The 23,217-nt window shown below is 46.4% G+C and overlaps 1 protein-coding gene across 2 annotated transcripts in view; it reads left to right on the forward strand.

Annotated features, from left to right (window-relative positions):
• MYNN (myoneurin) overlaps positions 1 to 23,217 on the forward strand; it is a 117,651-nt gene that overhangs the window by 18,310 nt on the left and 76,124 nt on the right. The window contains exon 2 of one of the 2 annotated variants that reach the window (XM_078666013.1): positions 18,850 to 19,146. The exons of the other annotated variant lie outside the window; for it this stretch is intronic. Coding sequence (XP_078522139.1) covers positions 18,881 to 19,146 — 266 coding nt within the window. The 5' untranslated portion in view covers positions 18,850 to 18,880. The remainder of the gene's footprint in view (positions 1 to 18,849; positions 19,147 to 23,217) is intronic. 2 annotated transcript variants of the gene reach the window in all.

Genomic DNA, 23,217 nt, shown 5'->3' on the forward strand with positions numbered 1-23,217 from the left:
TACCTTATGAAAATGTGTTGTAATTGTTTGATATATGGTGTGTTTAGTGTATGAAAATGAAACCTATATTTTTGATTGTTGTGGGCCTTTGTGGTTATACTTACATTATGTTCCTATAATGAAATTTTTTCTGGTTCCTTGCAAAGGTCTGACTGAGAAATATTACAATGAAATATACTATTTGAGCTTTAATTAATACAGTACAGCAGAGGTCTTCAAACTTTTTTAGGTTGAGCCCCCCCAGCGGAATTTTTTTAGATGTTGGGCCCCCCACCTGACAGTAATTTCGGGAATCTGGTACACTACATGATCGACTGCCACGTGCATATTACGGGCCATATCCGGCAAATAATGTTCAACACAATAAGAGTGTTTAGTAAACTGCAGGTTTGTGAGTGGGTGTGGTGAAATGACAGAGGCGTATTACACAGCTCAAAACATAATTTTCCAAGATAAAATGTGCGCAGATTCTTTTTACTAGGATGCTTTGTTTTACACAGGACATAGATTAATAATAACACCACCAACATGAATGTGACGGGTGTGCCGGTGTTTAGCCACATTTAGACTCTCAATCTGTGGGTGGATTTTTGCTACTGCCATCCTCAGGTTGTGCTCCACATCCAGTCTTGAACGGTACTTAGTCTTTAATACCGCAAGTGCTGAGAACACAATCTCGCAAACTCCTTAATAAATAAATAAATACATTGTAAGATGTAAAGCACCATGCATAAGTGAACTAAAGGGAGGATTGCTGTGATGAACCCACTATAGGGAACACATTATGGGTGTTTCATTAAGTGGAACTTAAAATATGGAACCTGACTTTGCTTATGGGGGCTTTGCATTCAAGTAGCAGTTGGATGTCACGCGAAATGTCATATGCATGATGTATAGATCCCACACATGAGCACACATAGAATACAGAATAGTAACACATAGGCAAGGGAGTAGCCAAACAATTTAAATACCTCCCACTCTGAACTACAGCTCTTATGGCACCAAGAAAGCAAAGTAAGTCATCACAACCCTCCCCATTTATCATGTACATTTTGTCATCTATTAACTCTTTCACCATTCATTCTGTCCTTCCATCTGTGTCCCATCCATATCCAAACATTTTCAACAGTTTGCAAACCTATCCATCATCTATCCTTCCATCCATCATTTCACTCATCCATCCCTCCATCCACCCTTTCACTCATCCATCCATCATCCATCCATCCTTTCACCCAATCCATCCTTTCACTAATCCATCCACTCTTCCACCCATCCATCCATTCACTCATCCATCCAACCATTTACCCTTTCACCCAAGCTATCCTTTCACTCATCCATCCACTCTTCCACTCATCCATCCACTCTTCCACCCTTCCATCCATTCTTCCACCCATCCTTTCACTTACTCATCCATCCACCCAGTCACTCATCCGTCCACCCATTCAACCTTTCACTCATCCATCCACCCATCCATCCTTCCTGCTCTCCACCCTCCCTTTCACTCATGTATGCATTCTTTGACTCATCCATCTTTATGTTCTTCTTTTCACTCATCCATGCACACATTTGCCAATCCATTCTGCCAATCATTCATCCATGTTTTCACTCATCCATCTATCCATCCTCCCTTCCTCTCTCCATTCCCCTTTCACTTAGCCACCCATCCTTCTATCCACCCTTCACCCATCCACCCACTCATCCACTCATGAATCCATCCATTGACCACTCATCCACCCTTTCACTCTTCTATCTATCCCTTTGTCCATCTACCCTCCTCAATCACTCATCCATCCTTACATCCACCCTTTCACTCATCCATCCATCTATCTATTCATTCATTCACCCTTTCACTTATCAATACATCAATCCATCCATCATTTCTCTCATCCATCCACCCATTAACTCATCCATCATCCACCCGTTCATTGATCCATCCACCATTTTACTGATCCATCCACCCTTTTACCCATCCATCTACCCTTCCAACCACACAAACATCTATTTACTCTCATCCATCCTTCCACTCATGCATCCATCCATCCTTTCTCTCATTATCCATTCACCCTTTCACTCATTATCCATCCACCCTTTCACTCATCTATCCATCCACCCTTTCACTCATCCATCCACCCTTTTACCCATACATCCACCATTTCACCCATCCACCCATCATTCCACCCATACACCCACCATTCCATCCATACATCTATTTATTTATATGGTAATATAACGGAAAACGTCTGGTGGTTGGCTTTATTTGACATCTTTCACACATTTGATGATTTAAATTTGAGTTTGCAGACTAATATTTTTGAACATTGACACTTCGGTGCTTACACAAAGATATTCATGAGATGAGGACTGCAGATTAGAGTTCACCGTCCTGATTCATGGCTCAAACCTGGATTGTAACCTCTCCTTCCCTTCCTAAAATAATTGAAGGATTCCCGCCCCCACTTCACTCCCACCCCCTTTGAAAGGCTGGGGCCCTGGGCCAGAGCCCACTTTGCCCGTGCCTTAAAACTTCTCTGGAAACGTTCTCTCCTTTCTGGGAAGAGCTAACTCTCCCAAGAGGGGGTTAATTCACGGAGTTGACCGCTTCAGCTGCAGTGGGAGGCAAGGGGTCTCCTCTGCTAAAACTGAAAGTGTCTGTTTGTTTGCTTTCGTTTTTAGCAGAGGAGACTCCTTGCCTCGCACTGCAGTCTAAGCTGTCAACTCCGTGAATTAACCACCGCCTGGGAGAATTACCCAGACAAAGGGACGGGCACATAGTGCCCCATCGAATTCCCCTCGCACCCCCTCCAGCCATAACAGAGTTCTCCAAATAAAGGGAAGATTGGAGTGGAGTGTGCGCCCCCCCTGGGATGGTGTCGCGCCCCCCCCACAGATTGAAGAACCCTGCAGTACAGTGTTGTAGTTTGGTTGAGAGTTTTTGGTGGGTCAAGCAGTAGCGGCTGCTACCGGATTCGGGTGGTGGGGCAGAGAGGGAGGAGACAGGCAACGATGGTTGTGAGAAAGTGGCTCTATATATACTGTATATACTGGACAATAATGAAGTACAGTGTGTATAGAGTCCACAAACCCCAAAGGTATAACAGAGGTTAAAGTCAGGACTGACCTTACTCTCAAAAGTGGTAGCTTGGTCGAGCAGTAAGGCAGTACCAGAGGGCAGTGCAAAGCATTTGTTGTACACATTCAGTCAGCAAAGGATTTCACACACTCAAAGACTGAACTCCAGGCCAATGGTTTTTATATCCAAAGATATAGTTGTTTTATTTTTAGAACCAAAAGGCATAAAAATATACTTTGCTAGATATGAGAACTCTCATGTAATTACTTTGCAAGGAAGCGATAAAGTTGGTGAACACAATAGGTACAGGAGTTGCTGAAGGCAACTCAAGTCTAGACACACTTTATCATTGAGCTCAATGGATTGTTACCTTAAAAGTACAGTTGATTACAGTACAGATTACTTTAGTAGTTCCAGGACTAGATCCTAGATTCAGTCCTGGGGTCTAAGCTGAAACCAGATTAGCAAAAACATTTTAGTTACTGTGGAGAATTTTCATGAATATAAAGCAGTTTTAAAAGTTCACACTTAGAAACTTTTCAATGACAATCTGGAAATGTTATTCAATGGGATAAAATTCAGGTTGCAGGTAAAGTATGATCGCGTTACTTTTGTAATCCAGTACTGGGCTTCTAGGGCCAGCACTGGGGTCTGAACTTAAAATAGGTAGGTAATTGCGTTTCAATATTTCGTATGATTTTTAAAGAATATTTCAAGTTTTCAAAAGTAGGCACTTAGAAGAAATTTCATAGAAAAGCAGTCAATGTGTTCCTATGGAGAAAATACAGATTACTAGTAAACCCGGTAGGGATTACTTTTGCGGTTCAGTACTGGGCTGCAAGGTACAGTACTGGCATCTCGCCCGCTTGCAGGTGAGTACTTCGGAATTCGGACTTCGGCTGATTTTATATGAATATTTGCAGTTTTCAAAATTTCACACTTCGAAAATGTTCGTGTCAAAATGGGTCAATGTTCTCCAATGGCAGGTAAGTGAGTTACTGGTGTCCAGGTGAGTGCTTGGCTGGTGAAGTTAAGGTTCCGGGTATAGACTCGGGGGGGGGGTCCACCAGGGTCAGGTAAGTACAGTCGGTTCCGCCCCAGCAGCGCAGGGCCGGCCGGGTGCAGAGGTAGGTAAGCCCAATGATATCCATTGAGGGAAAGGGGGCCTTCGGTTGGTGACTGCTGGCTAGCAGGCCACGCGGCTGTGGGAGCTGGGCTCCTGGTCACTAGCTCAGGGCAAGGGGGAAGTAGGGTAGGACAAAGGTGGCACAGCCAGCGGCACTCGGGCGGGTGGGTGCAGGGTGCTCTTGAGCCATCGGGCGCTCAATGTTATCCAATGGGAAAGGTCAAAAAGGAACAAAGGCTGCAGGCTCGGGGACGGAGACTCTACAGGAGCGAACAGCACTTCGAGAGGTAAGTTGGGATCTTGGAGCACAGGTAGGTACCCCAAAGGGAGGCACAGGGGGCTGTAGGGCGCCGGGTGTAGGGTTGTCTTTGGGTGTCAGAAAAGCTTACACTCGGCTGGTCGCGGTTGGGGTGGCCCCTGGTTCTGAGTCTGCAGATGTCGGCTGGTTCGTCGAGGAGGGTCTTTGGGCACTGGACTTCGAGTCCCAGTCGCCGGGGGGACGTCCTTGTGGTCTTGGTTCGGTTGGGCCCCGGCCTCGGCGGGTGCAGAGTGGGCTGGTCCGGAGCTTCCTGGTTGGCACCAGGTGGGTTGTTGAAGCAGAGCCTCTGCTGATGGGAGTCCCAATCTTTAAGAGGGTCAAGGCAGGCAGGTCCTCCGGGTGTCCCAAGGTTGCTGTCCGCAGGAGTCGCCGGGATTAGGCAGGAGCAGGTTCCAGGATCGACAGGCCGGTAGGGCTGGGGCCAAGTCAGTTGTTGTCGTCCTGTTGTTAGCAGCTGCTCGGCGGGTCTTCTTCTTGATCTTCTTTCTTCTTTTCGTATCGGGATCTGAGGAAAGAAGGTTCGGGGAGCTCTAAATACTGAATTTAGGGGCGTTACAGGTAGGGCAAGGACAGGGACCAATGGGTCCCTGTCCTGGGGTGAGTACACCCCCTAGCCTGCTCCTCTCCTGTGGAAGGGGGGCAGGAGCCTAGCTGGGATTGGGCAGGGCTCCCCATCTACAAGATAGCCGGAGCCCGGGGTCGTTCTTCACCTCGTCTCCCCCACCTGAGGGGTGGGGTTGGCACAGGCTGGCACACCTCCCTTCCTGACGTAGTTTTTCCCGCCAATCTTCCCGCCAGAGTGGGGGTAAGAACTGGTGGGGGCCAGTTGCTGGGTACAGCAAATGGTCTGGAGAAGCTCACAGAGGCGGCATGGCTTTGAAGCTTCCCCCTGCCCATCCTGGGGGAGGAGACCTAGCACCTCGCCCAGGATGTGCATTGTTGCAGGCCCAGGAGAGCGGGGGGCTGTCCACCCAGGGGTCCAGCAACATGTCTGCTGTGTGGCAGCCTCTGCAGCTACTCAGCCCAGACGTGGATTGTAGGTTAGGATTTCAGAGGGCATCTCTAAGATGCCCTCTGGTGCATTTTACATTAAATCCCACACTGGCATCAGTGCGGGTTTAATGTGCTGAGAAGTTTGGTACCAAACTTGTCAGTCTTCAGTGTAGCCATTATGGTGCTGTGGAGTTCGTAATGACAACCTCCCAGCACCATGCACTCTTAATGGCATCACTGCACTTACAGTGCCCAGGAATGGCCCTGGGTACTGTAGGGGCACAGGGCTCATGCACCTGTGCCCACACCTCTGGCATAGGGCACCCAGCTAGAGGGGTGACTGAAGTATGCTAGGGCAGTGGGTTCTGTTGACTGTTGGTTTAGTTCTGTACTTAGGCACTTAGCCTGCAAAGGCAGTGTGTGGGTGCCAGGGTACAGGGCCCCTGAGGGTGGCACAATAAGTGTTGCAGCCCTCAGGGGTCTTCTCGGGTCACCATGCCCTGGGTACCTAGGGTACCATTTACTAGGGGCTGACAGGTGGCCAGAGATGCCAATTGGGTTTTTAGTTTCAGCACAGTTTTAGGGAAGGAACACAGGTCCTGGGTACCTGGTTGGCAGGAACCCAGGGCACACTCAGTCAAAGCACATCAGCAGTTCAGAAAAAAGTGGGGGCATACCAAGGCAAGAAAGGTGGCACTTTCTCACAATGGTCCACTGACAAAGAAAAAATGAAGAAAACACTTACCTGAAATGCCGGCCACTGCCTCTCTGTTCTGTCTTCTTCCTTCCTGCAGTCCTCGCCAGCTGCAGGAAGCTCCCAGGTTCCCCTGAGCCAATCACAACTCTGCAATGCAGCGTTGTGATTGGTCTGAGTGCCGTGGATTGGCGCTCAGATGGGCAATGGAGGGCTTAGCATGTTCCTCACCAGGCTGCATGTAGTCTGGTGGGGAAGATGCAAAGTGTGCAGGACTCTCGGGCCGGCCAAGCAGTCATGCCCACTTAAGGAGTGCAAAGCTCTCCTCTACCATGCTGTGCCCAGCCCCACCACCCCAGAGAGCCACTGACTGCAAAGAAAAATTAAAATAATAATGATGATAGTTATCATTTTAGTTTTTCTTTTGTTCAGTGGGGCAACGCTACTCCGCCATAGTGGAGGAGCTGCCGCTGGGGTCATGTACATTCCATGTCAGAATGTTCCACACAAGGACCCCAATTTGTTTGAGAGTTGATTAGATGCCCTCTCCCCAAGTGATTTTTATTCTCAGTGTAGGCACACCTGTGCATTCCACAAAGCCATTCGGGAAATTGTTGGTAAACCATTTACATACGATATCTGGTGCAGCAGTCAGACCACCCATCCTAATCAATCTGCGTTTGTATTGTGTACCATTCTAATCTTCCAGATTGCTAATAATGTTTGACTCTTTTCAACAAATTCTATTCAGGTTTTTGGCTCATCTCCCTAAGATTCTTTATTTCAAATTTGGTACATGTCAGTTACAATGGTCAAATGGTACTGGGGTGCCCTTTTTTGGATGTGCTTGCGAAATTCCCACATTGATTTTTTCTTTTCTATAGAACAAAAACCAATGGGTATATTTGTACCAATTCCTGCAATAAGATAGAGCATGTTTAAGAAAATACACTTAATGCAGCTTGTCTAAATCTATTAAGTCATTTTATAGTTATTACAAAATTATTTAAAAAATCATTTTCTTAATCATTGACATTGTGTAAGTGTATCTGTAAGTTTATGTACTGATTTGTGACTGTTAGTAGTGGATATTAAAATGTTGGTGCCCAAAATTGCTCCTGGTCTGCAAACTAACAGTTCCATTTACCGAGATTTTGCTTTTAGTAATCTTATTTATTGATTGAGTTTTGTATATCACAAACCTGGCCATAGGCATCAGAGTGCTTTACAGAGTTGGCACAATAGCTGTTATCTGAGTTGCATAAGGACTGCACTACATACTTTAGGTCTTCGCTAGGGATAAAGGGTTTGACTTTTTTTAAGGTGTTTCAGTATGTAGAAGGCACTTTCAGCTGAGACATTAATATGCTCTTTCATGTTCAAGTTTGTATCAAGTGTACTCCCCAGGGATTTGACTGAGTTGAAGATGGATAGGGTGTATTTTAATGCAGTGATGGTGTCAGTGATGTTGTCAAGCCAGATATCTGCGGGAAAGGACCTTTTTTCGGTTGGATTAGGAGGAGTTCAGTTTTGTTGAGGTTGAGTTTAAGGTTGTTTCTGGTTAGCCAGAATTGATCAGTGGAGAGAGTACAGTTTATGTGCTGGATGTCTTCAATTGAGGAGAATTTGCTGAAGAGTTTAGTATCATCTGCATACAGATGATAGGGAATTCTGGCTTGTTTCTGGACCATAGCAAGGTGTTCCATGTAGATTTTGAATAGTGCAAGAGATAGGATCACTCTATCTATCACCCTCACTCTATCTATCACCATCACTCTATCTATATATCTATCTATCTGTCTATCTATCTATCGATCACCCTCACTTTATCTATCTGTCTATCTGTCGCCCTCACTCTATCTATCTATCTGTCTACCTATCGCCCTCACTCTATCTGTCTATGGCCCTCACTCTATCTATCGCCCTCACTCTATCTATCTATCGCCCTCACTCTATCTATCTATCGCCCTCACTCTATCTATCTATCGCCCTCCCTCTATCGATCGCCCTCCCTCTATCTATTGCCCTCCCTCTATCTATTGCCCTCTCTCTATCTATTGCCCTCCCTCTATCTATCTTATCTATCTATCGCACTCTATCTATCTATCGCACTCTATCTATCTATCGCACTCACTCTATCTATCAAACGCATCACCACAGCATCACTCAGGGGCACCACAACATCACTATGCGCTACCACAGCATCACTGAACGCCACAGCATTACTCGTCGCCACCACAATATCACTCAGCGCCACCACTGCATTAATCAGTGCAACCATTCAACTACAACTGGTTCAAATATGCTCTCTCAATGTTTCAAGCTTTATTACAAATGTCACAAAAAGATGTTAATATTTCACTTCAGTTCTTGGATTTTCGTCACAATAAAATACACTGAACATAATCTTCACAAAAGTTATTTACAAAAGCCATTGTTATTTGTAATATCAATACATCTGTCACACAAATACAACACATATTGGATTACAAATGCTATAGGTGTCACATTTGCGAAAGTTAAAACTATTGGCATTGTAAATGACAAAGCTTTTAATTTCGCTATTTTCAAAACCAACACATAATAAAAAAATTGTCATTTAAAATACCAATAGCTCAAACTTTCCTAATGCGAGACCTATTGCATTGCAAATGCTTGTTTTTTCCTTGTTTTTGTGCCCTTCTGCCCTCTTTTCCACTCGTTTTTTGTGCCTTTCTGCCCTCTGTTCCACTCATTTTTCCCTCGTTTTTTGTGCCCTTCTGCCCTCTGTTCCACTCGTTTTTTGTGCCCTTCTGCCCTCTGTTCCACTCGTTTTTTGTGCCCTTCTGCCTTCTGTGCCATTCGTTTTTTCCTTGCTTTTGTGCCCCTTTTGCCTTCTGTTCCACTCATTTCCCCAGCCGCTGTGCCCCCTGCAGCCCCACCCCCCTGACTGCCCATTCGCTGCCCCCGCCTCCCGATTGTATTGTTGTGGTCTCGCCGCCCCTGCACCAACATTCACAGCTCTTGTGTGCTTTGAGGACACATGGGCGTTTCATTTTTCACTACGACGACAGGCACTCTAGTGCTGTTGTGGTCTCGCCGCCCCTGCACCAACATTCACAGCTCTTGTGTGCTTTGAGGACACATGGGCGTTTCATTTTTCACTACGACGACAGGCCCTCCAGTGCTGCGGACCCCCTGGGAATGTCTCACAGACCCCTGGTGGTCCGCGACCCACAGTTTGTGAAACGCTGGTATAGAATGTCTGTGTCCATTTGCCAGAGCCACCGCACAAGCTCGCACTCCGAACCCTTCACATCGTCCAACCACTGGCATCTACCCCACGTTCCTCACACCGTCTATGCGGTTTAAAGTCTGGGACTGTAGATACACACAGGCAAGCACTACACAGTGGCCACGCGCACTAGGCTTTCATCTTACTTCTGGGCCGGTAAAAAATGCCTATATTTACACTGGTCTCCTCAGTGTCTGCCCAGGTGCCCGCGGCTCTTCATTTGATCATCTCACGTTCGTCACGTTTTGTTGATGTGCCCCTGTCTGCGACGCACAGATTGGGAAATACTCCTTTAAACTACTGAATTCTGGACTCAAAATGATTCACGAATTTCACGCTTGGAGTGTAAAATTGTATTTTATTATTAGAAAAATGCCTGTACTACACAATCTTGTGCTCAGTCTATGGAGGTTTCTTCAATCCATCTCGAAAGTATGACTAATGGCTTTTAATTGACACTGGAAGGATGACATGCCGACCTGGCCATACTAGGTTATGATGGAAATCTGCAACCTACAGACAGCTGGTAGAGATTCTGCAGCAGGTGCCTTGACCAACCATGCTGTTGTACAGTTTGGGATTAAAGGCATAGCACTTTAGTTAAGCTTTTGACTTGCACCTCGGATGCTACACTATTGCTATAACTAGTTTTATAACCTGCGATGCATGTACACTAACCCCTGCAGCGACATACGGTACTAGCCAGGGCTTTAAGTGGGATGAAAAAACTTGGAGGGTCTCTCAAAGTGTATGGCCAGTGTAATTAGGGGCGTGGCTTTAAAACACTTACTCTAAAAATCAGTGTTTAGCATAGTGTGCCGCCCTATTTGTATTTTGCTGTTTTTGTCATTGCATCCAGATATGTGAGACAACAAGTAACATCATACCTACAACAAGGCAGGACTATTGGCTTTGTCAATGCATCTTTGAGTGGCTGTTTGAAATAGGTGAGAAAGAGGCGTGCCACCCTTGGGAGTCAGTGTGACACTTAATGATAATGATAATGACATTTATAGAGCGCTCAAATACCAAAAATGGTGTCTCGGCGCTAGAACCATGAGCAGAACCTCGACCGACTCCCCTTACTGGAGCAGCCAAGTTTTCAAGTTTTTCCTGAAGCTCAAAAGAGAGCTGGACTTCCTAATTTCAGGTGGCAGCAAATTCCACAGCTTAAAGGTACCATAGTGAAAACTCCGACCTCCCCAGTGCAAAGTCCGAATTTTTGGCGCTGTTAGAAGATTTGCACCAGTGGAGCGGAGTGGCCTACCTGGCTGGTACCACATAAAAAGCTCCTGCAGAAACAACGGACCCTTTTGTGTCAAGGCTTTAAAGGCCACACAAAGCGCCTTGAATTTGATCTGCTGTACCACTGGGAGCCAGTGTAGCTTCCGAATTTCACCAGCGATGGGTTTATGCCGGGGAATACTCAGCAAGAGGCGAGCCGCTGAGTTTTGGACTGCTTGGAGTTTCCTCAAGCACTGCTTTTGGACATTCAGATACAGTCCATTGCAGTAATCCAACTTGGACTGTATGAGGGAGGTGATAACCACTTTCTTGGTTTCTTCAGGGATATAGGGAAGAACCTTCTTCATTTTTTTATCAGGAAATAGGAAGCCGAGACGATGGCATTGGTTTGTTGGATAAATGTTAATCTGTTGTCAAACAGGATGCCCAAATTTTTGGTCTTATCCGTTGGAAGGGGCGGCAATCCCATTTCTGCAGGCCACCAGAGATTGCTCCAAGCAGGTTGTAAACTGCCAAAAATCAACACTTCCGTCTTATCGGAGTTTAACTTGAGGCAGTGTCTGTTCATCCAGATGTTAATGGCGGCCATGCAGTCATGGAATTGCATAGCAGGGGAGCTCTGTTTTTTATGAGCTGCAACCACGATCTGGGAATCATCTGCGTAAGATGTTAATGAGAAGCCGTAGCCTCTAATTAGTGACGCCAATTCAGTGACATAAACATTAAACAACAATGGACTCTGCGAACTACCCTGCGGCACCCCACAAGGCAGCACATACGGCTCCGAATTGAACCCGTTGAGCGACACCGTTGATCTCCTCCCCTGTAGAAATGAGGCCAGAAGGGCCAGCGCCATGCCTTCTACACCTAAAGTTCTTAATCGGTGAATCAGGAGAGTATGATCAACGGTGTCGAACGCGGCAGAGAGATCGAGCAAAATTAATGCCGCGGTACCTCCACTGTCCATAACAGCTCTAATTTCTTCGGCCGCCTTAATAAGTGCCGTCTTGGTACTGTGCTCTTTGCGGAAACCAAACTGAGAATGGTCCAACAACCCATTGTCACCAATGAACTGGGTCAGTTGTCCACAATTTTAGCTGGGAGAGGGAGGTGTGCAATGGGGCGATAGTTCGATGTCGTAGAAGCATCTAGAGTGGGTTTCTTAAGAAGCGGGAGAACAGAAGTCTCCTTCCAACTAATAGGGAAATTGCCTGAGGAAAACATCCTGTTAAAAATGTCCGTCAACACAGGACTCACCAGATCAGCTAATTCTATCAGGAAAGCTGGAGAGCACGGGTCCGATGGCGAGCCTGATTTAGAGGCCGAAATATAGTGGTTCACTGTGTCGGCTGACACCGGGAAAAATTCAAGAAACCTGCACGTACCGGCCTGCAAGATCTGTGTATTGGAAGTTGGCTGGGCACTTAGGCAATCTTTGAAATTGCCAACAATATCCAACACTTTACATTTGAAATTAGACGCCATGTCATCAACAAACTATTGACTACCTAGTTTGTTCAAAGCCTTGGGAACCGTAAGTTTATTTATAATTGAAAACAGCTCTTTTGAGGAATGTTTCGCAGAGTCAATCTGAATTTTGAAATATTTACTTTTTTCGGTAACACCAAGCGCTTTATAGGATCTGAGAGCTGTCCTGTAACTCTGTTTATCGGTATCGTGGTAATACATACGCCAACGACGTTCCATACAACGGCATTTCTGTTTTTCCACTCGAAGGAGATCAGAGAACCATGGTGCAGAGGGTGCTGCCCGGTTAACTGAGGTGTTCTTGATAGGAACCGCTGCGCTAATGGCATCAAATAACTAGCTATTGTAATTATTGACTGCTTTATCAACGTTGGCACAGCCTAGAGGAACAGAGCGTGTTAGGCTTGTTTGGAGAACAATTTTGTCCACTTTACTCCAGGCTCTGCGGGGGGCTGCCTTTGGTGTAGCCGTATTAACCTGCCGGTAAATACTCTTAGGGAAGGAAAAGCTAATGAGCAGATGATCCGACCAGGGTAGAGAAATCCCTTCTGTCACTTAGAGCCCATGAAAGGAAGAGAAAATCCCATCCAGCGTGTGCCCCGCTTCGTGAGTGGGAACACCAACCAGCTGGGCCAACCCTGCTGCACTTAAAGTATCCAAAAGCACAGCAGTCTCTTTGTTCGTGGGATCCTCCAAATAAAAATTGAGAGGCACGTTAGTCACACAGGACAGGTTCCCTGACGGTGTGCAGCACAATGGGCATAGCTCACAGGTATGCAGCAGGCATGCAATTTAAACACGGTTATATTTAAGCAAGATTCCTGTTAAAGACGTCTGTGACCGTATTAAAGATTTAACGCCACCCCGTAACAGTCTCCTGGTCGTTTCCTCTTGTTTAGGGCGGACCTGCGTGGCCGCAACTATAACCGGGGTATCTTCACTTGACCAAACAGTGCGATCTTCGGTATAACTTTGTGGGCCTTGAACCTTGTACGTACCAAAACCAGGAGCAAATGAAAGTGTGCCTACACCTGCATTACTTGCTATATAAAACCGGGTACATGGCAAAACGCCCTAAGAAGATTTAGCACTTGAGGATGAGGTTTAATTATGATAGTGTCTTGTTGGCTTCTTCGCCGACCCTGCAGACTATTTGATCCGCCCTGGGACCACCCTTCACGAGGGCCCCATTCAGTCTATGATTATCTATGACCTAGGTGAATCTCAAGGGCCCGATCAATTTGGGTTACATCACTGACTACAAACAAACATAGCACTCGCTGGCTCTGGCCTATTATACGCATTAGAGTGGAATGGTGGGGTAGGGGTAGGAGTACAATTGAGAATAGGATATGACACTGGATTTGAATAAAAAGTAAATAATGTGACGCTCAGCAGGACTGACAAGAGGTCTGTTTTCCGGGGTACCAAGAACATGTAGTGCTGTAAACCTGGCCAAAAACAAGTGAAATATTAACAACTTGCACAGAAACCCCACCGCTGGAGTAAATCTGCGATGTTGGATTAATGCACGTATGTGTTAATGAGGCCCTGTAGCGCTGCTTTCTCTTCTCTCTCTTCCGCTAGGTTCCCTCTTTAGCTCACCCCTTACGTTCACCCTTCCAATCTCTCTTTAACTCCTACTTTCCCCTGTCTCTGCCTCCCTCTCTTCCCATCTTTAACCCTCTATATATATATATATATATATATATATATATATATATATATATATATATATATATATCTCTCTCTCTCTCTCTCTCTCTCTCTCTCTCTCTCTCTCTCTCTCTCTCTCTCTCTCTCTCTCTCTCTCTCTCTCTCTCTCTCTCTCTCTCTCTCTCTCTCTCTCTCTCTCTCTCTCTCTCTCTCTCTCTCTCCCTCCCTCCCTCCCTCCCTCCCTCCCTCCCTCCCTCCCTCCCCCTCCCCCTCCCCCTCCCCCTCCCCCTCCCCCTCCCCCTCCCCACGAGCCGTTCCTTGTTCACGCGCTTCCTTTTTCCGTGCCATCCTGTCTGTACACAGCTGGCTCTCCCTGGGCGTTTGGGTATCCCAGGCAGTGCCCTGCCTCGGCCTGCTCGCTCCAGTGCTGCCTGCCCCGCTCCTGGGATCCCGTGTTTGTCTTGCTTACGTCTCCCTCTGGAATGGCTTCCAGCTGCTTTTTGTTTACTCAAGAAAAGTTTTGAAGAGGCGTCCACCGTGAGCAGATGCTCTGACACCGAGCCTGGCGGAGTGAACTTACAGAAAGCTGGGCAGGCTATCTTAAAGGGGCACGGAGCACTGTCAGAAGGGTAGCAAGAGTGCCATGGGCTCTCATGCACGCAGGGATGACGGGGGGAGGGAAACTGAAAGCGCGCCATGCGCAATCTACCAGCGTCCGGGGACAGGAGATGTGCACGCGTACCGAGTGCACATCTGCTGTCCGCGCGTGCCACCTCCTGTCTCCCTTCGGGAAGGAAAGCGGCAGCAATAGTCTCGCAAGCGAAGCAGCATATGCGCTGCATTCGCACCCGAGACCTAAAAAGGGCATAAAGCAGGATTGCAATGGGAGGTTATCATAACCGGAGCAAAAAGTTCACCATATAGACATGAATTAGCAGTGTGAGCTGATAGTGTAAGCATAGAGACACAATATTTGCTCAACCCCAACATTCATCATATAGACATAAAAACCAGTGTAGACTGGCAGCGTAGGCATAAAGACACTATCTGTGCACAAGGAGACAATGTCGGCGTACAGTACCAAGTTCTGATATAGATATGTTCACATTTCCACATGGGGGTAGTATGAAATCGTGCTAACGTGGGCAGGGTTTATTGAACGCGTGCGGGGGTTGATAATGCCAGGAAAAAACAGATCAGTCACAAAAGACATACCACCCTGTTCCGAGGCAGGCATGGTCATCATGGGCACCAGTTTCCTAGTTCAAGAGTATAACAGAGGATCACACACACCGAGTAGTACCAGTTTTATCGCAGCGGCATCAGAAGACACAGTGAGACGCATTTGGTAGAGGTTTTTTGAGAGGTCAGACACATGTTTACTGTGTAGGAAGTAGCCCGAACAGAATTGTGTTGATGTGGCAGCCCGAGCAGTCCTACTGAGTAGGTAGCCCAAAACAGAAACAATGAAGTTCAGATAAGTACCTTATCAGAGCAGCAGTGTGGTCTGAAGGAATGCTCAACAATACCCCTCGCTGTGCTACATTTTCCTGTGGAGTAATCTATATGATGCCTCCCCTAGGCTGTGGCATGCAACAAGCGCGCTCAACACCCCACGCTGTGCTACAATTTCCTGTGGAGTGATCTATATGATGCTTCCCCTAGGCTGTGGCATGCAACAAGCGCGCTCAACAGGAGGGGGGGGGGGGGGAGTGTGCGCTGTGCACATTACTAGCTGCTTGCCCGAGTGGGGGTGTGGGGTGCAGCACCATTGGGAAAGCCACCCGCCCTCCTATGGAGAAGCTGGGGTGTCGCCAGAGGATGAGTGCTGTGGAGGAGCGCTTGTTGGGCAGGAGGGATCTCGACCTCTGCCACTAGTTGCAGCCGCGTTAGCAATGCGGCAGCACCAGTATTGCATGCTCCTCTGGGAGCAGAGGATCACCTTAAGCTGCCAGTTTCAGATTACTCTCTCACCTGCAATCAGAGAAGCAATAGGGGTGGGGTAGTGGCATTGTGGTTTGTGAGCCATTTTACAGCTTAGGACAGGTGGTGTGAGCTGTTGGGCATCCAAGACCAGGGGCAGCAGCAGGCTCACCTCTGAGCATTTTGGTTGCCTCACATCCGAGCAATATGGCTGCCTTCTTCTCCCCGTCCACAGGTCCACTAAGCCACACTTGACGAGGGCGGGCCCGCTGTTCACGAAGCTACCAGAGTTAGGCTCTTTGAACGCCCGAATTCAACGCAGCAGTGTGGGGGCAGTTAGGTGAGGTTGTGGTGGTGAGCCTCAGCAAGGCCTACCAGTGCTAGGGGTTCTCCTTTCTCTGCACAGAGTCCTCAGACCAATAGAAAGAAGTTGGCACAGAAGCTGGAATAGAAAAGACAGAGTTTATTAAACCTCATGAGGTGGAACTACATTCACACAACACCCTTCAGTAGTGTATGAGGTAGCACACTGACTGGAAGGAGCTTGGTCCTTTTATACCCACACAGGGGCTCAAATGAAGGCGGTACAAGTACAGAATGCTGGTTTCAAATACATTCAAGGTCATACAGAGAGTGCTGGCAACCAGTGGGAGGGGCTGACAGTTAGCTAATTCTGGTGGACACATCCTGACAGTTACAAGTTGGGGACAGCTGTAAGCTCAACTAGGCATGTGCAAAGCAGAAGAGGCTAAATATATCTCGTCTCCAGGCAGATTTCAAAAGCAGTTAACATGAAGGTAGGACAGAGCACATGGCGAGCAGATGGCAAACAAAATGGCCGATAGAAATACAAAATGGATTCCGTAAAAAGGACAAGATAGTCTCTAAATACAAGATGTCTTTTGCTAATGCTTAACCTAATCGCTGCTAAATTACAACAAGGTGAGCTGCTGAGGTCATCAGCGGGCTCACCTCTGTGCAATATGTCCGCCTCCTTTTCCCTGTCTCCAGGTCCTTCAGGCCGTATGCACGCTGAGGGCCAGGAGGCGAGTCAGTGAGTTTTTGCCACTGGTTCTGGTTCTCTAGTCGTCCTGTAACCTGAGATCATTTCTAGGGGTGGATGTCTGTGAGAAGGCATAGAGTGCAAAAAAACCCTGGTGTTCTCTTGTCACTACACAATCTGTTCATTGTTCATCCTCTGGTCTTCACCCCTGCTTGGCTCATAGATTCTGCTAAAGTCTGCTAATTCCTCTATACTTTTTCTCGATGAGCTGTGACTTGATGGCAGGGCTTTGCAAATTATTTATGCCATGGCGATCCCTATCCCTGGGAGCCTCCGGCAGGAGCTCTTCAAAGGGATCAAAAGTTACAAAAAAATCAATTATGAAATTAACGACTGGTAACCGCCATTCATAAACCCCACACTGCATACATGTTTTGATGAGGCCTTTTTAGGGCAAGATCACATACATTAAATCATGGAGAATGAAGGAACACCCTGCAGTAGTAGAAATGTCCTTCTTTCCAGAAAAAAGTCTGAAAATGAAGCAGCATTCATTAACCTGTACCTTGGTTTATTAAGATGAGAGGGAACATAATCACTGGTTCTGAAATGCAAAAAAAGTAATACAAAAAATAATTACAAAACATCAGTAAAACAATTTTTAAGGGATGCTTTGTCAATGCATAAAACCCATATATGTACGAAGGCTCCCTGCACATTAAGCACCTGTGCCTTCCACACCATTTTCCCCTGTGTCTCTGAAGTTCTTAGTGTCTTTTTGTTTTTGTTAACTAAGAATCACTTTATCCTGATGCACCCCAACCTACAAACGGATGCTCTACACAGTTACCCCTTTTGACTACATCTTAAGATGAAAGATCCTCAATTGGTCTCCTAGGGCTGTTACTTCACCGTTGTAGTCGCCCATTATCACTCTGCATGAGCCTTGACTTGTGGAAGCTTAATTGTTTTTGGGGTGCACTAGGTACACCCAGGGAAGTTGCTGTCCTCCATTTGAAAGTAAGTCCCGAAATTTGGGGCAGGCGTGTGCAAATTTCTATTTCTTTGTTGTTGGTGTTTGTTTGTGTAAACTTATACTTGCAAACATTATACATCATCGATGTCTCAAACCAACCTGACTGGTTGAATATTTAGTTTTGGTGCTCTGATTCAATTCAGTAGTGGGGCAGGCAAACACAGGGTTAAACAGCCTATAAAACTGGGGCACACTAAGGGCCCCATTACGATGGCGGGCAAACTTTGTCCGCCTGCCACGTAACCGTAAATGGGACTGACCGCCAGAGGTGCGGCGGTCTCGCCAGGCCCATTAGGATGCGACCGCCACCCTGGCGGTCGCATCCCGCATATTTTACATTGTGGGGGCGGCGCTGTAAAAAGCATCCGCCGCAATGTAAAATATGCATGTTGTGCATTGGCTTGCACAACGTGACAGGCACCGCGCGGTGCCTGCCACCTTGTGTATGCCCATGAAGGGGATTACCATAGTTACCCCCCAAGTGCAGCGCCCACCTCCCCACACCCCGGGGGCCCGTAATGGGCCCCAAAAGCATTTTCCCCCAGCCTTCTATGCCGCCATGGAACGGCCTTTTCAATGGCACATGATAATATGGATGGCGGTGCCTGCAAGGCACCGCCACCATATTATCTACCTTTTCTGCCCGGCCGGCAATCCGACCGACGCAAAAGTGGCGGATGATCTTTCCGTCTGGCAGGGTGTCCTAGGGACATTTGGCGATCTGCCCGGGATCATAATAGGCCCTTAAGTTTAAAGAAACCCGTTGACCTATGATTGTGAGGGTCAGTCGGTACCCTTAGCATCCTGTCTTGTTTTTAACTTTGCCCGAGGGAACACAAATATAAATCTTAGTTCACCTACATGTTCTTTTATTCCGAATACTTCAGATACTGCCTGATGTGCATATTGCATTATCCTTATCAGGGAGTAGGCACACACAACTACTGTGGCGAATTTGTTTATAATGAATATTTGCCTCTGTATTTGAACAGTAAATGGGGAACTGTTGTTCTTATTTTTAGGTCCTGATAAAGTTTGTCTCTGTTTGCGGCCATGCAGTACTATCAGCACTGTAAACATCTCTTGGACAAGCTGAACCAACAGCGAGAGTCCGGTTTCTTGTGCGACTGCACTGTGGTTATTGGCGAGTTCCAGTTCAGAGTCCATCGGAATGTACTTGTGTCTTTCAGCGAGTATTTTGGTGCATTCTACAGGTGCACAACAGACAATAATGTCTTTCTGGATGAAGATCAAGTTAAAGCTGCAGAATTTGAACAGATTTTGGAATTTATATACACGGGGAACATAAATCTCGACAGGTAATGTAGAAGCGACCTAAACTTGGATTATTCAGCTTGTCTATATATTTGAATATTACAGGATATTACAATGAAGAGTTATTTCAGTGGCTATACGCTGTGTATTATGATGGTATTCTGCATTATGTTATAAGAGATTCCTCTGGAAATTCACATGGGAAATCAATGTTTTAGGACACCCCCCCCCCCTCTTGTTTTTGGGCCCCACTTGACAGATTGGGGCAAAATTTTCCATTGAGGAACCATAGTGGATGACACCGTTTGACAAATCTTTACAAAAAAAGTTAATCCATCCCCCAGCTACTTCAGGGGAAACTTTGATGATCCATCAAGCGGGAGCTGAGAAAAAGGGGAGGTCCTAAAATGAAATATTCATAGGAATTTTTGAACAGCGCTACAGTCAAAATGGCATGACAGAATAACACCAAATTTGCCAGAAATCATGCATTTTGTAATTTGATGTAATTCCTTTCAGTAGTTTGTAAGAAATTAATATAAAAAATGTATAGATATCTGGACTGCTGGGCTGAAATTAAAAAATTAAAGCATTGTAATTGGCTGAGGGGGTTTCTTCAGAGCGAGTGCTCTTATTAAAGGACATAAGGGCCCCCATACTAGGATAATGTTTATATTTGCGTACCGCAGTGCTTAATTTGAGCAGGGGCTTTCAGGTGCTCAGCACCAGCACCTAATCCTCAGCACCGGTGCTTATAGCACCAATTAAGTACCCACTCATTTGGAAAGCAGGCAATTTCTCCCATAATCACAGGATTTTGAGCCACGCCACGACTCGAACCCGGTTTCCCTGTTCCGAAATCAGCAGCTCTAGCTATTAGGCCCAGTCCTCTCCGGAACGATAAGTACCAGGGCTCTTGTCAGGAGGCAGTTTGCACCAGCCTATTTCTCCGGATAGCGCTGCCTCCTGAGGAGAGCCCCGGCACTTTTTATTTGACAAATTAACCACTGGCGTACCGGCATGTTGGCTGCTTCCTCCTGCCTGTATCTTGGGACAGAGGTCACTTGCCGCTGAGTGCCGAGCCCGCCCTGAGCACAGGGAGGGTGGTCAGGGAAACACTATTGTGCTTCTGCCGGCAGGATCAAGAAGAAAATGCTTCTTCCCTCTGGGGCGGGCACAAATTTGAAGGACAGAAGATGCCTGCAGGGATAGGGTGACCAGAATTTGAAAGTCAAAAACCGGGACATTGCCCCAAAATAGAAGGACTACAATTTTACTTCAACCCAGCGCATAGAACGACAGTGCTCCTTGGCAGAGAATTACAGAAGCGGAAGTAAGAACATACATAAAATGGCATTTGTAAAGCCAGTAGCATGCCTGTTAATTAAATTGCTTTCTTATAACAGCTACTAACTATCCCTGCTTTACAAAATATAAAAAGATACCTCTGATAGAGGGCTTACAGCACTCTAAATTGTGTGGGTGCAATATACTCATGGTTTAAACACACTCACACGTATTTTTATCATTTGCAGTGTTTCACGATTGCTAAGATGTATTTATTCAAAGTTATTACCGCATTGAAATGTAGTGTGCACATTTAAATAGGACTTTGTATGTAATAAAGAAACCTATAATCCCTGTATGTATAATTTGCAGGACAAAATATTATTTGTGTAATGTTATTTGTGTTTAGTTTAAGTTGCCTGGATTGTAGGCCCAGATTGCAGGTTGTTTTATAGTTTCTATTTTTCTTTGGTTGCTCAAGAAATAATTAAATGAACCCTTTTTGTATTCGAAGATAGCATGTTCTCATCCTACTGCTGTTGCAGGAATTCGACCTTCGTTATTCTTAGATTTAAGGAGATTCCCGGAATGTCTTTGAAGAAGACTAGAAGGCGAAAAGGGATGACGCCTTTCGGGTATGGCTGATCAGGGAACCAAGGCCACTGGAAAGAAGCTTAACAAAACGGCTTCTGTAGAAAAGTACAGAAATGTTGCAATTGAAAAGTTTATTTTGTGACGTATTGGGGGGCTGAACATTGTCCTTTTGTATGAGGTGCAGGGACAAATTTGAGAGACTTCTACAATTTTCGGAGGAGAAGGAGCATCTTAGAGCGAGCTCCATAGCCTTAAGCTTTCAAACCTATTTGACGTGAGTACTTAGGAAGTCAACACGTGCTAACATCTTTGGGGTATGATACAAGGGAGTTTGGCAGAATCCACATTGAGAGCAGAGTAGGGAAAGATACTTTTTGTTTTCTTCTCAATGAAAAGAGAATTGAACTCGGCTTCGATTCTGTGTTGCATTTTGATTTTGGAGTTCATCACATTATGCCTTTTATGCTGAATGAATTATGCTCGTAGACTCAGCTCTGTATTGAATTTCATGTACCTATATACTCTGATATTGAGGTGCGTTTATATTTAATTATTTTTGGCCTTATTATAAACCCATCAAATGAAGTCCAGAGTCTGTGGTCCTTTAACCCATGACTAATTTGTAAGTATAACCTTGAATTGTTTAGCTCCCCTCTACCACTTTTAGCAGGCAAATAAAAGACCCTCAGTATTGGATTCAGTAGGTAAGGCAAGGAGTAAATTCAGTGTAATCAAATGGTAGCAGAGGGTGGTTTGCCTCTAAATGAGAGGGGAGAATGAGGAATTAAAGTAGAAACTGAAGAAAATTGCGCTCTGGACTTGGAGTAGACGAAAGCGAAGACGAAGATTGATGGAGGTTGGCGGATACTGATGGTGCGGCGGAAAAGGTGTTAGCGGGAGTATGAAAACGTGTGGTGTGTTAGACTGCGGTGATGATGTCTTGTGAAGTTGGAATGTGTGTTAAGCGAGTGTGGGTTAATCGGTTTACTGGTCCGGACACGTGCGGGTCAGGAAGTTTGGTGAGCGGACTCAAGAGAAGTCCAAGATCCCAGGATAGTTTTGTATATGTAATTGTCTGATCAATATTGTGGGCGTCGTGAAGCGCTATCGACGATCCACTTGTGATAGGGAACTTTGTGTGAATGCAGGAGTACGTCGCGGTGGAAAGCCTCGGGTACCGGGGGTGGACTACGGCGATTGAGTGACCAACGCAGATGGGAACTCCGAAAACACAGAAAGAAGTCCGCATGTTTTTGGGAATGGTCGACTATTGTCGGCAGTGGATCAAAAATTATTCCTTACAAGCAAAGCCACTGTTGAGGTTGACTCAAAGGACATTAGTGATCTGGTACCATGGGATAACGATTGTTTGAGAGCCTTCCACGAGCTGAGAGAGAGAGCATATGTCGCGCCCCAGCTCTGGAATGCCAGATTACAACAAAGCGTTTTCACTCCTCTGCTGTGAGAAGGAAGGATGTGCGTTATCGGTCCTTGTGACCTCTCCTACCACGTAGGAAGCGGCCGCTCCCCTTGCACCCTGCCCGACTGCCACAGCGCTTTGCAGAGACTGTTACTGGTATCGTAGCGCTATACGCCTGCCTGCCATTGCTTTGCCTGCCACTGCTGACGCTTTGTATACCTGCACTTTGTGTGTTTAAAAAATTGCATTGTGTGTGTAATTCCGATTGGGTAAACGTGCATCTCGTCATTTTTTCATTTATTATCAGCTAGCGCTCAGCTTGCACTGTTGATTGGCTGTACTACTCACTTTTCAGGTCAGAGTTGCGCCGGTGCCACTGCCCTCAGCGTCTCTCCTCCCTGCGCCCCAACCTCGCCCAGGCTGAATTTCGATCCCCCCACCATTTTGTTTGTTGTGCCTAACCAGCACCTACAGCCCACCTCCCGCCTCCCAGCTGCCCCTCCCCCGCACGGACTCGGAAGGCTTGCCCTGCCTGCTGTTCCTCTGTGACCTCTCCTACCACGTAGGAAGCGGCCGCTCCCCTTGCACCCTGCCCGACTGCCACAGCGCTTTGCAGAGACTGTTACTGGTATCGTAGCGCTATACGCCTGCCTGCCATTGCTTTGCCTGCCACTGCTGACGCTTTGTATACCTGCACTTTGTGTGTTTAAAAAATTGCATTGTGTGTGTAATTCCGATTGGGTAAACGTGCATCTCGTCATTTTTTCATTTATTATCAGCTAGCGCTCAGCTTGCACTGTTGATTGGCTGTACT

This window comes from Lissotriton helveticus, chromosome 11 (assembly GCF_964261635.1).
Source record: "Lissotriton helveticus chromosome 11, aLisHel1.1, whole genome shotgun sequence".
Lineage (NCBI taxonomy): Eukaryota > Metazoa > Chordata > Amphibia > Caudata > Salamandridae > Lissotriton > Lissotriton helveticus.